Below are 16,793 nucleotides of genomic sequence, written 5' to 3'. Positions count from 1 at the left end.
TATATATATATTTTCTAAATAGTAACACCCTTGTAGGTGAAAGAAAATTTCAGTGTCATTTTAAATTGCATTTCTCTGAGTGTGAACAAATTCTTATATGTTTGAGGGTCGTTTTTCATCTCTTTACAAATGAATTACCCTTGTATATTTTCCCTATTTTCTAATCCAGATTTTGGCCTTCTGCCTGATTTTTTTGTTGTTGTTGTTTTTTTAGGTTTCTTTTAATATTAGAAATCAATAAAATAAATAAAAAAATCACAGACTAAAAACCCATTCACAACCTATGTATTTATATGTCAAGACTCATATAACAACTCTTTAATGAAACATTAAAAAAATCCAACAATTCAGTTTCTTTAAATAGCAAATGAGGCAGATAAGATACATCATAAAAGAAGGAAAACAAATGTCAATAAACACATGAAAAGATGCTTAACACCTTTAGTCATCAAGTATACCTTAAAATAATAACCAGATACCATTTTGCATCAGTCTGAACAACTAAAATCAAAAGGATGGAAAAAAAATGAATATTGGTAAGGGAGTAGATACACTAAATCTCACATACATTGTTGGTTGGTATATAAAGTGTCAATTTGGAAATTAAAATTTGGCTATTTCTTACAAAGTTAAATAAAAATAAGCCCTATAATCTAGCAATTATATTCCCAAATATTATCCAGGCTAAAAGAAAACTTGCACACAAAAACACAATACTGTAAACAAAAAATGTCTTCCAAATCAAAGAAAAAAAAAAAAAAAAACTTACCAGAGAAGCACTCACAAAATGCTTTCTAAAACATAGAGCTCAGACTTTGGAGAAAAAATGTCTTGTTTAATACATAACTACTTGTTGAATCAATGCTTTAATCAAAGCTTCATTCACAAACCAGTTTGGAAATAGCATTTTAGAGTGTAGTAGTTGATTGTATCAGCTCAATCATGTGAAAGGTGAGAGCAAGTATTCCCAGCTGTCAGCACTCACTGATTTTTGTTGTTGTTGTTGTTGTTAATCTGTTCTTCAAACTTCCTTAGTTTAAAAAAAAAAAAAAATCCCTGCAGCTCTTTAGAAATCTAGACCTAAGAAGGAAACTCCTCAAGTTCCTTTAAAAATCTTTACGCTTAAGAGATATCTTATTTATTGAAGGGAGCCAATAGTGGCTCCTTTGTGCTATGACTCAATATGATACTACATTAAATCTTATTTTATCAACTTACAAAGCACACATTTTGAGGCATTTTATGCAAATTACATTAAGAAATAACTAGCTCTAGCACTAATAGAGCACCAACCTCAACTAATTTTTTTAAAAAGCGAGTAGAGGAACTTAGAACACTGAAAGCCAACCAGAGTTCTTTCTTCAATTTCCCTTAAGAAAAATTCAATGATGAAGTGAATCTCTCAAGATAATTTTTCTTTAAATCATACTACCTGAGTCTTGATCTCTTAACTCACCATCCATTGGTTTCTTTGGTTTGGTTTTGTGGTGGTGGTGGTGATGAAAACTGAGCTTCTGCACGTGCCAGTAGGCAGGCTCTATAACACTGAGCTACATTCCCAGCCCTTCTTAACTCATACTTAAAGCAAAGTATGACATGGAGGCACATGCCTGTAATCCCAGCAATTTGGGAGGCTGAGGCAAGAGGATTTCAAGTTCAAGGTCAGCCTGAGCAACTCAGCAAGGCCCTAAGCAACTTAGTGATACCCTGTATCAAAATTTAAAAATTTTAAAAAGGGCTAGGTATGGGGTTCAGTGGTAAACCATGCCTGGATTCAATCCAAAAAAAAAAAAAAAAAAGGAAAAGTGAGAATGATCTTTGTAAATATAATAAATCTGATCTTTTCATGGTACTGATAGCACTGATTAAAAACTTCCAGTGAACACTGGACCTGAATGGTTCTCAAAGGATCCCATCAAGTCATCCATAAAAAGTTTGGCCATTTGAGAAAAGGAAACTATTTTTACATATGTCTCTCAATTTTACAGAAAACCTAATGTGTTCTTCAAACTTCTCATACTCATTGCACTGGTCTGATTAAGCAAAATTGAGGACCTAGGTTTCCCAATAATGGGATTTGCCTATTATTGGTTACATTTGTTAAATGTAAGCATGTTTGCTTGTTGTCACTGTTAACTGTAGACCCAATACACCAAAGTGATTAGATGATGTATAAAAGTTCTGATAATAGTAATGCAATTTCTGTAACTGATATATTAAGAACAGAAGTTGTGTACTGGATCCCAGTGAATATGACTCTCTACATGATGAAACTGGTAATTCTACAAATTTGAGGACACACACCCAAAAAAAAAAAAAAATATATATATATATATATATATAAAAGAGTGCAGCAACAAATATTGAAAACTGCATTTTATCAGTCCCTTGTGGTAGGACCCTGAACATTGTTACACAACTATCAAATACAGACAGACTTATTTTTTGTAAGTTAAATTTCTAATAAAAATAATCAGACTGATGCTATTAATTTAAATATGACTATCAAATATGTTTACTTATTTAAAACAAACTCCTATATTTTTATTCAGGATAGATATATTTTACCAAGCTTTTCGATCATTCATTCATTCATTTTTTTCCTCTCCTTAAGAAGTACTGGTTTAAGTTTAAATTGGCAAAACAAAACAAAATTGCCTATGATCTAGGTTTTGTATAGAATCCAAAAGTTGTCCAGATATGACAGAAATGTTTCACTGAAGCCAATAAGGGATCTCTATATGCTCACAGGCCTTATGGAAAAGTTCTATTAAAATCAGTAGACCATTTCAAAAACACCTGATCACGCTGTATTTAAAAGAAAGCCCCTGTTACCAAGTACTGGCACATTTCCTATCAAATAGTGAGGATTTACTAATTGGTGAAGCAGCCCATTTCATATTAGTCACTTCAAAGAGTGATAAGAACAAAGACTGGTCGTTTTGGCAAGCTATTTTTGACAAATACTAGAATAAGCAGCATGTACTTACTCTATTTTTTCTAAATAAAAATGGACTAATATATTGGTCACTAATTACTTAAGGCAGAGACCAGCAAGCTTTTTCTCTAAAAAGTCCTATAATTTCTGTCAGAACTACTCCACTCTACCCCTACAGCACAAAAAGAGTCACAGATAGTAGGTGTATGAATAGTTCTATGTTCCAATAAAACTTTATCTACAAAAAAAGCCACAGGCCATATTTGGCCCAATGGTCATATTTTGCCAACCAACTCCTTACTTAGGGTAAGCTACATAAGCTATTTGTCCTCAAAACCAAGGCTTTCAAAAGATATGTCCTTCGTCCTCAACAATGAATTTAGTCTTAAAAAATAAAACTAATATCGCACACATTTAATTTTTGAGGAGGGCATCCCATTATTCCTTAAATCCTTATTTACAAAAATGAAAGACAAATACAAACTAACAATGTAATAACATTTAAACAATATAATAACATTTAAACAATATGAAATTACCTGCCTTCAGCTTCTGAGACTTGTTAAACTCATGTCCACAGTAAGAGACTGAATACTGACAGTTTCCTCTATCAATTTTCTATTCTTCCTACGTGAGTGAAATAATGAATATGCTATGAAATATTCTATCTTCCTATATCATTTATTTCATCTTTAACTTAAGATATTACAAAATGCACAGTGGAAAAATATGCTTTATTAGGAGATTCAAAATCCAAAAGATAACCAACCCTCTCAACAGAGCAGTTTTTTTTTCTCTTTTTGAGACAGGGTTGCACTAAGTTGCTTAGGACCTCACCAAGCTGCTGAGGCTACCCTTGAACTTGCGATCCTTCTGTTCAGCCTCCCAAGCTGCTGAGATTGCAAGTGTGTAATATGGCACCTGGCTAATACAGGGTTTTGTAAAATAAAGGGTATCAACTTTTTCCAAAAGTGACACATGATCAGAAATCTATTATCCGCCCAAGTTATAATAATTTATTTAACGGCAACAATAACCAGGCTTGAATTTCAATAGCAAGAACAGTTAGTGTCTAACCAGGTATTCAACAAATGACAAATAGCATTCTAAGAACTCTGAATTTAGCCATTGAGTCTCATAACCATACATGAGGTGTACAACTGACACCATTTTACAAATAAGTCAATTTAGGCAGGGAGCTATTAAGAAGCATGTCCATGGTTATGGCTAATTAGTGGCAGAATCGGGACTGACCTTGGCTCAGGAGAACTGGACTTCAGAACCCATCCTCTTAACCACCAACCATTCTGCTCCTTATGAAGTAGTTTCAACCTAACTGAAGATCAGCAATGCAGAGGTGCTTTTGTAACTATTCCCTTAGTTTCTAAGTTATCCTTCATGATAATCCAGTTTTGTCATGGAATCTAATTCTAATATCAATGTTTATTCAAAATAATCTATTTTTTAATCTCAATCGCAAACAGACTAATTCAAGCTCTTAAGCCCATCCCTCTTTCACAATGCTGAATTTTTTTCTTTTTTTCCTAGTGGTGGGATGGGACCTAGACCCTCACACATGCTAGAAAAGTGCTCTTCCACTGAGCTTCACCCCCAGCCCACAATGCTGACTTCTTGTTGCCCACTGGTACATAACATGTTGGGTACTCAGGCAAAAGAGGAAAAAAAAAAGTCAGAGGAGGAAGGTACTGCTAAGCAAGCCACAACAGCAACAAACAAGTTGAGGATAACAAAACACTATTAAACACTATCTTATTTTTTCACTTTGAAAGTGCTTGTCTTAGATACATAGATATCTATAATCATACATTTTCCCATGTACTTTTGCTTAAAGAATTAAAGCATTACCAAGAACTATAATTTAATTTACACGTGAAGTTACTGTGATAAAGTGAAACACTTTAAAGGACCACCAACAGTCTAATTCAATTTTATTTTCCAGGAGAACACAGTGAGACAAGAATAACTCAAATTATGTCAACAGGTTAACCAATAAAACGACAAAGATAAGTTTAATAACAATTTTAACTAATATTAATTCGTAATGTTAATAACACTGTTCATAAAAAGGCATTATCTCATAACAAACATGACTATTCTTCAGTGTGACACAGTAGATATGAGCAATATAATTAAACCAGTAAGAAGTGCAATCCCCTTTTATAAGCAAATATACACCACTTATTATGGAATGCCATATAATGCAAAGGAATAGGATTTACAAAGTTAAAAGTCCTTTATAAACATAAGATTATCACTGAAAATAATATTTTTAAAGAATGTTAAATAAATCAAAAAGTATAAATGGTCAAAAAACAGGGCCTCATTTGTTAATCCTAATTTACTCAGATTCATCATAATTCTAATAATATCACTGAGTAAAAATTTCAAAATGTATTCAGCAAAAACAGAACTATTTCAAGTGTGAAGCACAGGTCAATACCAACCCACAAACTATGTTACTGCATCATGATGGGATGAGTGCAGACACTGAAGAAAGCATTTAGAAACTTTTAGAGCAATCTGACATTGCCACAGGCCTCATAGTTTACCAAAGTATTAAATTCAATCTCATTATCCTATACTTGTTAAATGAAGTATGTGTGACATTGTACTTTTTCATGTCAAATAAAACACACAAACTCTCATTTTGTTATAAACAAACCTTTCAATTGTGAAATATCGATGTAAATAAAGTCTACAATTGACAGAAAATTTAATGAACACAACAGCAGGTGTTTTTATGCAGTAAAGAGCAGCTAAAATATGCTTATCAAGAAAGTTAAATGTTATTTTGGGTGGATACTTTGTACCAACAAGGATATAAACACAGACATGAAAATGGTCACTGAAATTTCACAGTACTGGTATAGCCATCATGCTTTTAATATGTGTACATGAAAACTTGCTTTATCGATTTTTAATTACAAAAGAACCATTTAACTTATACATGCTTAAAAAGACTCCTAATGAATGTACGACTGACTTAATTAAATGAAGTCCATTTTCTGTTACTAATACCACAATACCACAGACTGTGTAAGTTCTAAATTAAAGATTTATTTTGACTCATGGTTCTGAATGTTTGCATAAGTGATGGACTTCTTACTGGCAGAATCCCAAGGTGGTGGTGAGCATCATATGCCAAGACAAGGAAGACATGTGTCTACGTATATGCATGTCTTCTGGTCTCTTTTTATAAAGCTACCAATATTCAATCATATATTAGAATTCTGCCTAATCCTAATCACTTTCTAAAGGTCCCATCCCTGAATACCACAATAGGATTAAGGTTTCGCCCTCTTTAATACTTAACAATGAGGATTACACCCCAGTGTAAGTTTCAGAGGGGACCAACTCTATATTCAAACCACAGCAAATGAGATTTCTCCAGGATTGTGTTGATTTGAATTCTTTTCTCCATTTCGCTTCTTGCAGATGGATAGGATAGGATTTAGTACCTAGATTCCATCTGAATCTTCTTTGGTTGCTACATTTTAAAATTGAGCAAGATCAGGATGTGCCTTTTCCCTTATTTTGGTTGCTGCTAATAATTTTCTTTTTAATTGTTTTACCTGGCTGCGTTTTGCTTTATTTACTATTGATTTCCTTCTTCATTTAATTAAATTAGCCATACATTCATCAGGAGTCTTTTTAAGCATTATTATCAATTTAAAGTGAAACTTTCTATGGGAATCAGCAGGTAGCATGGAGAAAAATTCATGGCAAACCCCCAGAAGGAGTAGCTCTCCATATCAACTTGGGCTCTCAGAACAGGCAAAAAGGGTCACCAGTATTTGTCATTACATGTATGGTGAACTGAACTGAGTTACTGAGAAGAAATCTGTCTCAAGGGTTTTGTGTCCTAACCAGAGCCCGGGGTTCTTTCTGGTGTTCATAACTTAAAGCTAACAAAAGAGCAACCTATGCTTAGCAGTGTCCTTAGGCAAAATCCTTGTGGACTGAAACCCTAAATGAACCTACCAGACTGCAAAGTGCCTACCTGCCTACTTCTGTGCCTCATCAAAGGTCCTAGCATGAATTACAATCTCACCATCCCAACTCCTTTCTAATCAGGGACCACAACTACAAGCAATTCTGAAATATAAAGTTTTAAAAGAACAAAGAAGAAATATAAGGCTTTGTGGTATATCTTAGAAAACATGAAATGTGTAAGGAAATAATTAGGATGCAGGACAAACTGTGCTAACTTAAACTTCTGAAAATAGTTTCTATTAAAACTGCTCTGAAAGAGAATATTTCAAAAGCAACGGTTGTCTCAAGCAAAGAAATTTTATCAATATATTTCAAAATTTACTTCTAATTAAACATAAATACATACTTTTTAAGAGTGATCGTTATTCATATTATCATTAGCTATTTCTCTTAGCAGGTTGATATAAAAAGACAATCCTTTCCTTACAGAAGCTTACGAAATTATAAAGCATCAAACTATTTTAAACAATTAGAAAGTCCATTTTTTTTTTTTTAATTTCTCTGGATTGAAAAGTGGCATGAACATATTTACAAAAAAAAATCATCTCATTAACTTTATCACAAAAATCTATCAACTTTCTGCACACTTTAACTTTTCTCTATTAAATCAAATCCAAACTCATTATAAAATGTTGACTTAATTTCTTTGGCAAATTCTTCCATCAATACTCATATTTAATGTTTCACATTAAGTATTTTACAAAATTCATCTTAACTTTCAAACTCTTCATGGTCCCACCTAAGAACTTTTGTAAAGTAAAAATGCTTTTTAATTAAAATCTTCACCTAGTATTTATGATAGACTGCTTTCTGAAAAGCTGCAGCTGATATTTTAAATTTAGATTTTATTTTTAGAGACATTAATGGGGGAATATGGGGGAAATTTTTTTAGAAAACCTTCAGATACTTTAATTTATGAAGAGTGTTTCTAAAACTACTCTCCATCTCTAATATCAAGTCAATAAACTCATACTAACCTAATCACATAATCTTATTGAAGAACCCTTAAAGATACATCCACTTTTCTTTAGAAAAGTCAAAAGCTCTATAATGTATTCTAAAGCTTTTCCCTTATCTGCCAGCTCCTTATAAGCCTAATTCTTCCCTGAAAATGCTGAAATTTCTCAATACTTTCTCAGTAAACTTCAATTTTCTAGTAGCCACATTAAAAAGAGAAGCAGATTAAATTAATAAATTTTAACACACTATTTCAATACATAATCAATATAAAACTTGAGATCTTTACATTCTTTCTCTTTTTTCCCTAAGTCTTCCAAACCCAGGGTATATTTTATACTTGCAGCACATCTGAACTAGGTTTAAAAATATTTTAGGTGTTCAATAGTCAAATGCAGCTAACATCTACCATACTGGACAGTGTAGACTTAGATTATCTCATCTTTATGTTCTTTCAAACACCAGATACACTCAAATTACTTCAAACTTGTATTTTTAGCTTCATCTTCATTCATACAAAATTAGTATTTCTTAATGCCTAGCTAACATCTTATTTTAGATGACTCACAGTCACCTTGTAATCAAATATCCTACTTCAATTCATGACCTACTCTCAAAAATGTAGTCATCTTCTAAAAGTCTCTAACTGAATTGTAATGGATTCCCATAAACAAACACAACAGAAGTCAACCCCTGATACTACCTTTGTCACTCCCATACCCAAACCATCAAAAAATTCTGTCCATTTAACTTCATGTCTCTCAAATCAATCACTGTTCTCTATCAACCATCACCATCTACTCTTACTCAGTTCCATTTTCTTCAGTGCAAGCAAACCTCAAAACTTAACTGTGATGTCATCCCTGCCGACTTCTATTGAACCACAAATAAAAACTGCATATGGCCTACAAGGTCCAAGCTACATGATCTAGCCCCTAAATATCTCCCCATCTCCTTCTTGATCTATAGCATCCTGGTCCTTAAAATATTTGTACTCACCTTGCTCCCTACCATTATGTGACCTTTACAGATGCTGCTCTACCCTTATCTAGTCTTTCTCTGGGACGCATTCTTGGACCACAAAGAAGAGGCCAAATTCCCTTTCCTAAGGCCATTTGGAACAATGTCTCTTCTCCTCTCTAGTATTTTGTACAGATGCAATATTTTTGAATATGCAATTAATGACTTTCCCTCTACAGATTACATCTGATTATACTAAATAATGTGTTGCCTACACAACACAATGTCCAATAATTACTTGCTGAATAGGTGCAATGAGGAATCTGCCCTGCTTTTCCCCCAAAGACCTAATATTAAGAGAAGAAATACAACAAAGCTTGCTCATACATCATTAGTACTAGAAAGCTTTCAAGACTTCCCATGTCTGGATTTATTGCTCTCAGATGTGTTACCACAACACCCAACAAGTAAAATACCAGCGTCTAACATGTTTAAATTTTGCCTGCCATTCATCACTACGTTCTAGCAAAACACAGTGCCTTGAGTAGAGGAGGTAAAATTACTAAATGTATTTCAGTACACCATTATTGTATTTGGTTACATACTTCTTCTCATTGACTTACTTTTGTTAAGATACTATATCTTCAATAGAACTATACTGAGATGAGGGGAGCTATTTGTCTCTACTTCAAAGGCCATAAAACTGCAACACATTACACACACACACACACACACACACACACACACACACACAAACCCACAGACTCACAACCATTAAGTACAGGTGAGAAACCTATAGGAGCTACAGTACTGAGGTACATGTAAGGCTCTCTGTCTAACCTTGGAGCGTGATACAGTTCTTTCTTCTCTCTCTACCACTAATGTGTTTCTTTTCTGCTATCAGTATCATTGATTTGACACCCTTATAAATACTTTACATTATTACCACACATTTTTTGCCCCTGCTTCTTTGTTTTTCTTTGTTGTTCTATGGCTTCACAAGTTTCCCCCCAAAATTTTTTTAACGTTAAAATCTTTGCATTGTTAGGAGCATAAACTACTCTTCCAAAAAATTATCTGGAAGTAAAGTGTTCTTCAGCTACTTCCAGATCACAGACCTTTCAAAAAGAAAGAATTTTTAGACAGATGGGATATAATTGTAAGTCAAAATGCCAACAATCTTTTGTCAAAGGGGGAAAACAAGAGCTAAAATAAGTTGATACAGTCATTATTTTTATGGTTCTTGAAATGTGGCCATGAAATTTTTGGTTGAGTTAGCAAATGTTGCTGTATAAAATCAGAAAATTATTTTCAATCTGCTGAGGTAGGCAGGGTTTTTTATACCTTCTTTATGCTTAAAGCAATCAAATCTAGAAGCAGTTAAATCCAGATTTATAAGTCAGTCACAAAAAAAAAAAAAAAAAAAAAAACCTCTGAAAGTAGGGCCTTAAAATCTGAACAGTTTAATAAAATATCTAGTTATTTTTGACACTTTACCATATCAATACAAGCAAGGCAGTATGTGACAGTTTGAGACAGAAGGTCAACTAGGCAGATTATCTTTGAGCATTTTAATTTTGCAAACTTAGAAACACAAGAGATAGATGCAATGAGTCATTAAGAAAAGAAAATATTTCAAAATAGAAGAATGCTGCCAATAATCTTTCCTGAAAACAAAATAAAAAGCAACTGGTGTCTTCTAGTGTTCTTCAGCATCTAAAAGGTGTTATAATGGTTCTGATCCTTTCCAAATAAGTATATAAGGAGTATATATATCTCAAAGTGGTAATGAAAAGCTATTTCATAATTTCAGATTACCAAAAAAACTACATTTAACATATAACCTTATTTTAAAAATATATTTGTAACTGTCTTTACAAATATACCTTAAGGCAAACTTTGGGAAAGGGAAAGCCCTTTAAGATAGCAGTATTTCCTTCATAATCCATTGTGTTGCTTATTTCTTGATCCCATGGTTAGTCTTCTTCAGTACTACATTTTATTTTACTTTATTTATTTGTAGATGGACACAATACCTTTATTTTATTTACTTACTTTTATGCAATACTGAGGATCCAAACCAGTGTCTCACACATGCTAGAAATGCCCTATCACTGGAGCTACAACCCCAGCCTAGTACTGCATTTGTATAAGCACTTTTACAAACTATAACCTTTCTTGGTTTTCAAAGGTGAAACAAAGGGAAGCAGATATGCACTTGGGATAGAAGATATCAGCATGGCAGTACACCAGTAATCGAGGGAAAACCCTAAAAGACCTCTATCTTCTCCATCCCTTCCACCTCTACACTCCTCACAAAAACCAAAAACAACAAAGTCAAAAACCTGGAGCACTTTGTGATTAAACCTTGAATATTAGTAAATTGACAGCTTATTTTTAACCAAAAAAAAAATTTGTTCAGAATAAAATGAAAGCACTATTCCTAATGCTACCTTATAGTCTTCAACTCAGAACAGCTAAATAAAGCAAAAACATACAATATTGTGTCTTTACTTTTTCAGATATTCTTAGACTTCAAAAAATAAACCTAAACAGCAATTAGGTGATCCACTGCCAGGCAAAGGGTTTTTTTAATTCTAATACAGTTACCCAAACCAAAAAAAAAAAAAAAAAAAAAGTTAATTTACATTCCACAAAATGCTTTAATTCAATTTTCCGTTTTAAAAAGCGTTATTTTTGATCAACTTAAATGAGAAGTGGTCATCACAGCTCTGTGGAAATGAGTACTGAATATTTATTAAAGCTATTTGGGCTCTATTCTTGGTACTGCCAATTACAACTGAGTAAATTACCTATCTGTAATTCTCTATGCTTCAGTTTTCTCATCTGTACACTGAGGGAATTAAACTATACAATACCTTTCAAAAACATGAATACACTGATTAAATCCCTGACATATTTCTAGAAAGGAAGAAAAAAAATAATTCGAAATAGCCCTGATTGCTGTTTGTAGAAATACACAATAGCCCCTAGAGAGGAAAAATAATACTACGAGACAAATATTAAGTTATTCTATGCATGTAATTAAGCATTATAAAGGACCAAGCTACCACGTAATGCATTATTTAAACATAAGCAACACACTGAAAGAGTACCTGAAACTTAAATTCAAGTAAGCAAAATTTAATACTTTTGTGCTACCAGTCATAAAGGAAAAACAAAACAAAAAATTACTCCAAAGCCTGCCAGAGTGACTACTTTTGAAGTTATATTTTAAAATAATAATTTTTGTAGAGGTTCTACTGAACATTAGAGACCCAAGAGAAAAATAAATACTTAGAAACTAAAAATAAAAAGTAACAGTAAACTGGAATATATTAGTCATCTACCTTCCTCTAAAGATCACATTTTGAGAAGCATAAGCTTTTCAACACTAAATATTTCCCTAATCTATTATTTTAAGTGTGCTGATAAGCTAAATTTAGTAACAGTGGAGCTGTTTTAGCATTTTTTAGGTCCTACAAACTAAACATGTACAAGATTCAAGTAGTTTAAAAAATGTTTTGTTTTGTTTTGTTTTGTTTTAAATAACAATAACAGAGAACCCTAAAGGAAACTCAGCATATCCGAATTGGAATGAACTGGTCAAAGCTGTTCTCCTGTCCAAAATTTCCCTTCCAGTATTCTCCTCTGCCTAAACCTTTGAGATTCTGTATTTTAACATAGTAAATCTCTAAATAAAGACCTAGTATAAGCCACCTTAAAGCCTAAGAGATCTTCATGTCTTTTTCCACACATACCTTGACTGTTCAACATCCATCAGTAATTACACAAAACTCACAAACTCCTGGATACAATAGTCCCTACAGACTACTATTACCTTTATGGATCACTGCCATACAGAAGTAGCCCAAACTGGTGGAAGAAAAAATTTTATAGTTAACTTGCAATATTGTGTGGCAAATGCTACAATATAACATTGCTGGAGAATTATTAGATATAATACAACAAGGAAAAACTCTTTTAAGAGTGGACAAGAGGCCCAACCCTGGAATTCTGACAGCCAGGGGCATTCCAAGGTCAACTCTTTCAGACTTTACTGAGAACTTAAAATGCAATGCACTTCTGTCACCGCAGCTAAACAGAAAAATAAAACAGTCCTATATGCCCTAAAGGAGCTCAGGAGTCCAAAGAAAAGAAAATTTTAGCATGTGTTTGGGATCAAATAACGAGACTAACCTTTCTAGAGGAGGTGGGATTAAGATAGAAAGCAGCAAAAGACTGAATTTGTAAATAAAATCCTACTAGTAGTTTGAAAAACTAAGGCTTGATCTAATGAGGAAAGGGGAAAAACTCAAATAGTGATCCAAGATTACTCAGTACTACCTTACGCAGTAAAGAAACTGGGAGAGATTCCGGTTAAAAGAACAAAAATAAAACTGGATGAGTTTTTTAACTTTACACTTTCGTGTGCCAATGGTGTTCTACAGAAAAGGAAAAAAAAAGAAAAGAAAAGAAAAGAAAGAAAGCTGTAGCAAAAAATAATGTTTAAGGGTTAAAGCACCAGTTCTGGAACCAGACTCCATAGCTCGTCTTTGAATCGCACCATTTTCTAGACGTGTCATTAGGGAGTTCCTTAAGGACTCTGCCTCAGTCACTGCACCAGTGAAAGGGGCTAAAAAACAACTATGCCTGTAAAGCCACGGGCAGCGTCTCCAAAACACAAGTGTGATTCTCACTCTACTAATCAAAAACTTTATTTCAAAATCAAACACATCTTTTAGGAACTAGCAGCCTCTGGGGGAGCGGCTACCTTCCTTTTTGGTCTTAATCCTAACTGAACACCACCCTGTTTCCATGAACCATAGGATCACTATTCGTTTTACAAAACAATAAGCACTTTTCTGTGTCTAGAAAGTCTTTTAACATGTTTCAAAGTCCACTTCTCTAGGAAATTAATTTCCTTCAATTCCACAGCACACTTTGCCTCTTTACAGTTTACCACACTATACGTGTTTGGTCTTTTAATACCTCCCTCTCCCTTCCCACTCAGGTAGTCCTTTCTGAGAGCCCAGGCAAATTCTTTTCATCCTCATAGTACCATCAGTCCAGGCTGCGCCCATGCAAAGCTGGGGAAAGCGTTTCTGAAGTAAAGTGGATGTTTACAACGGTAATGGCCGCAGATTCAGAAAATGCTTCATTTCGCATAATTTTTAATTTCCTTCAGATCCTAAAATCTTGACCCGAAACATGTCCGAAAATCAGAACAACGCCATCCTTTCAAGAAAAGTTCTGCGGAGTACCCCCCGAGAATTGACTATGCGGTCATCCTCAGCTTCCGAAGTTGTGTGTATGCCGCGGAGGGCGGCCTCACAATGGCCCGGGCTCTGCTTTCAAATAAGAGGTGGCCGGCAGCAGAGCGGGCTGTGCGCCGGTCCCCGCCAACTTCCCGCGGCCCGCAGGCTCCGGCCCGGTTCGCCCACTTCGCCGTGCTCGGCTCTCCAGCCTTCACCTCCCCGCGTCCAGCTACGACAACCACGAGAGGCAGCGTGGAGGGCGCTGCAAGTCCTCCTGGGCCGCATAGCTCAGGCCTGAGCGGCCGCCGCCGCCCGCCTGGCCCGTTCTGCCCCTGGTCCCCGGCCTTTCTCAGGGCCTGCCCGGGGCCCAGGCCGCTGCCCGAGGGGAGCAGGGGAACTCGCTCGGCTCCGCGTGGCGCCGGGGGCGGAGCCGGTCCGGAGGGCCCCGGGAGAGGCCAGGGGCGGGCGGCGGCCTCCGCCTACCCCGACACGCACCCCGCCGCCCCTAACCCCAACCCTCGTTAAGGCCCCGGCCCGCGCCCGCGGCCCGGAGGGACTCACCACTTACCAACCAGCCTGGGACAACGCCGCGCTGGGGACCTCGGCCATGGTAGCTGCTTAGAGCCGGGGCGGTGGGGGGCGGAGGTGGGGTGGGGGGAGGCTTCCTACTTGAGACCAAAAAAAAAAAAAAAAAAGAAAGAAAGAAAAAGAAAAAAAAGAAAAAAGAAAGAAAAAGAAAAAAAAAAAAGGAAAAAAAAAAACTCCTCTGGTCGGCTGTACAACTGAGCATGCTCAGTGAGGCCGGCGCTTCCGCGTGCGAGTTCCGCTCGCCGCGTTTTCCAAGCGGCCACAGGGGCAGGCCTTGGTGTGGACTGGTAGGCTGCGGGTACTGGGGCGGTGACGGGCCAAACACGTCTGGGGATTGGGAATCGGGAGGACACTCAAAAAGCTTTGCCTCTGCACTGAAAGCTTTGTTTTGTCTTGGGTCACTTTTCTGAGTTGCACACCTTGATGCTAGGTTCCTGGATGAAAAGGTTCTTTGTGTAGAGTAAGAAACAGTTTCGCTATTTCAGTGTTGACTGTTGGGCAACTCAGGGCAAGAGAGCTGTAGAGGCTCAGTTGTGGGGCAGAGCTTTCAGAACGACGCTAATGCCACATTTGGGGCAATAAAACTCAAAGGTGTCCCCAGCACCAAAGTTTTCTTTCTTGCCAATACTAGCACCATTCACCTTGCCTTCCTCTCTGCGGGGACTCAAAAGAATGCAGCTCTGGTGTTTCTGAGTCCCTACAGGCCTACTCAAGTCTAATACCATAATGAAAGTAACTGGTCCACCAAAAAGGAAAAAAAAAAAAAAAAAACACCGCTTTTAGGAAACAGGAAAAGCAGGCAGTCGTGTGTCAATGCTTGGTTTTCCTGTCCCCCTCCCTCAGGGCTCCTTTACATCCCGGCGAGGCCCTGCAACCTTAGCAACTAACATCACAAGGCCCAGCTCCCACCGCCGAATCGTCTGTGTCCTTCAGCAGGTATCTGGCAAGCTGAAACCCACATTGGATTCCTGAGTGGGCATGCGCGCGACGCCGCCGAGCGGCGCTAAGACGTGCCGGTGCGATTGGGCCGTGGGTTCTCACGAAGGCCAATCAGGGAAGAGCAGCTGGTCTAGGAGTCGCTTTGTAGAAGTTTGTCCCGCCTTCTAGGTTTTTCCTCGCTTGGGCTTCCCGAGGGTAAAAATGACAGTTGTGAGTGGCACCCTTGCCACTAGCTGCCGAGTCCGGGGGACGGTGTTGAGAACTTAAACTCCAGCACTAGGGTTCGCCGTGGTTCAATCCAATTATCACAGACTTGGAGCAGAGGCTTTGGAACTAGGCAGAACTGCTCTTGGGACTGCAAATTGGTACTTACCGAAGGAAGGGAGATAATTACTCTTGAGTAGAGCTAAAATGTCTCAGTACACATTTTTCTCATTTTAACAGAGGTGTCTGTTTGACTTTTCCGAAAGTCATAGTTCTAAAACTGCGATGCTTTTTTAAGTCAAATACTGTGAAATTTGTTTCCCAGTAATTTTTTTTTTTTTTTTTTTTTTTTTTTTTGCGGTACTGGGGATTAGAACCCAGGGCCTTGTGCTTGCGAGGCAAACACTCTACCAACTGAGCTATATCCTCAGCCCTGCTTTTGATAATTTTAATGAAACAGGTTTTCAAGGAGTTTCAGAAGTAACTGCATTTTATTCCCTAAAATTTGCAGTAGTATACAGTGTATAGGTCGTTCATATGCTACAAGTATATTTCGGTTTACAGACACTATATCCAAGGGGCAGGAAAAAATAGCATTTTAAAGATAAATGGGATGACTCAAAATTAATTTCCCAATTTTTTGTTTTGTTTTGCTTAGCTTTTGAGACCAGTCTAAATTGCAGAGGCTGACCTTGAACTTGGGATCGTCCTGCTTTAGCCTCCTGATTACAGGCCTGGACAATCAGGCATATATTGATTTTTTAAATAGAATATTCTCTTCCTAATTATTTACATTTTGTAGTTAGTGTAAATTCTTAACCGTGGAAATGATATGTTGTCCCAATCATCAGAATTCTTTACTGGGTAAATGAGAATCCTTTACACATTTGTTATCACAGTCTCTGTAATACAATGAGAATTTGCTATTGCATAGT

General features: G+C 36.3%; 1 protein-coding gene across 2 annotated transcripts in view; it reads right to left on the bottom strand.

The window, feature by feature from the left end:
- Window positions 1-14,822, bottom strand: part of LOC306658695 (tudor domain-containing protein 3) — a 122,931-nt gene extending 108,109 nt beyond the window's left edge. Inside the window, exon 1 of one of the 2 annotated variants that reach the window (XM_079135885.1) lies at window positions 14,696-14,822. In XM_079135885.1, the coding sequence (XP_078992011.1) occupies window positions 14,696-14,736 (41 nt within the window). In that variant the 5' untranslated portion in view covers window positions 14,737-14,822. The remainder of the gene's footprint in view (window positions 1-14,695) is intronic. The other variant, XM_079135884.1, reaches the window with a different exon arrangement.
- Window positions 14,823-16,793: the final 1,971 nt, after the last annotated feature.

This window comes from Sciurus vulgaris (assembly GCF_902686455.1).
Source record: "Sciurus vulgaris genome assembly, chromosome: 4".
NCBI lineage: Eukaryota > Metazoa > Chordata > Mammalia > Rodentia > Sciuridae > Sciurus > Sciurus vulgaris.
Note: the sequence above shows the minus strand (reverse complement) of the source record. Positions and strands in the feature narration are given on the sequence as shown.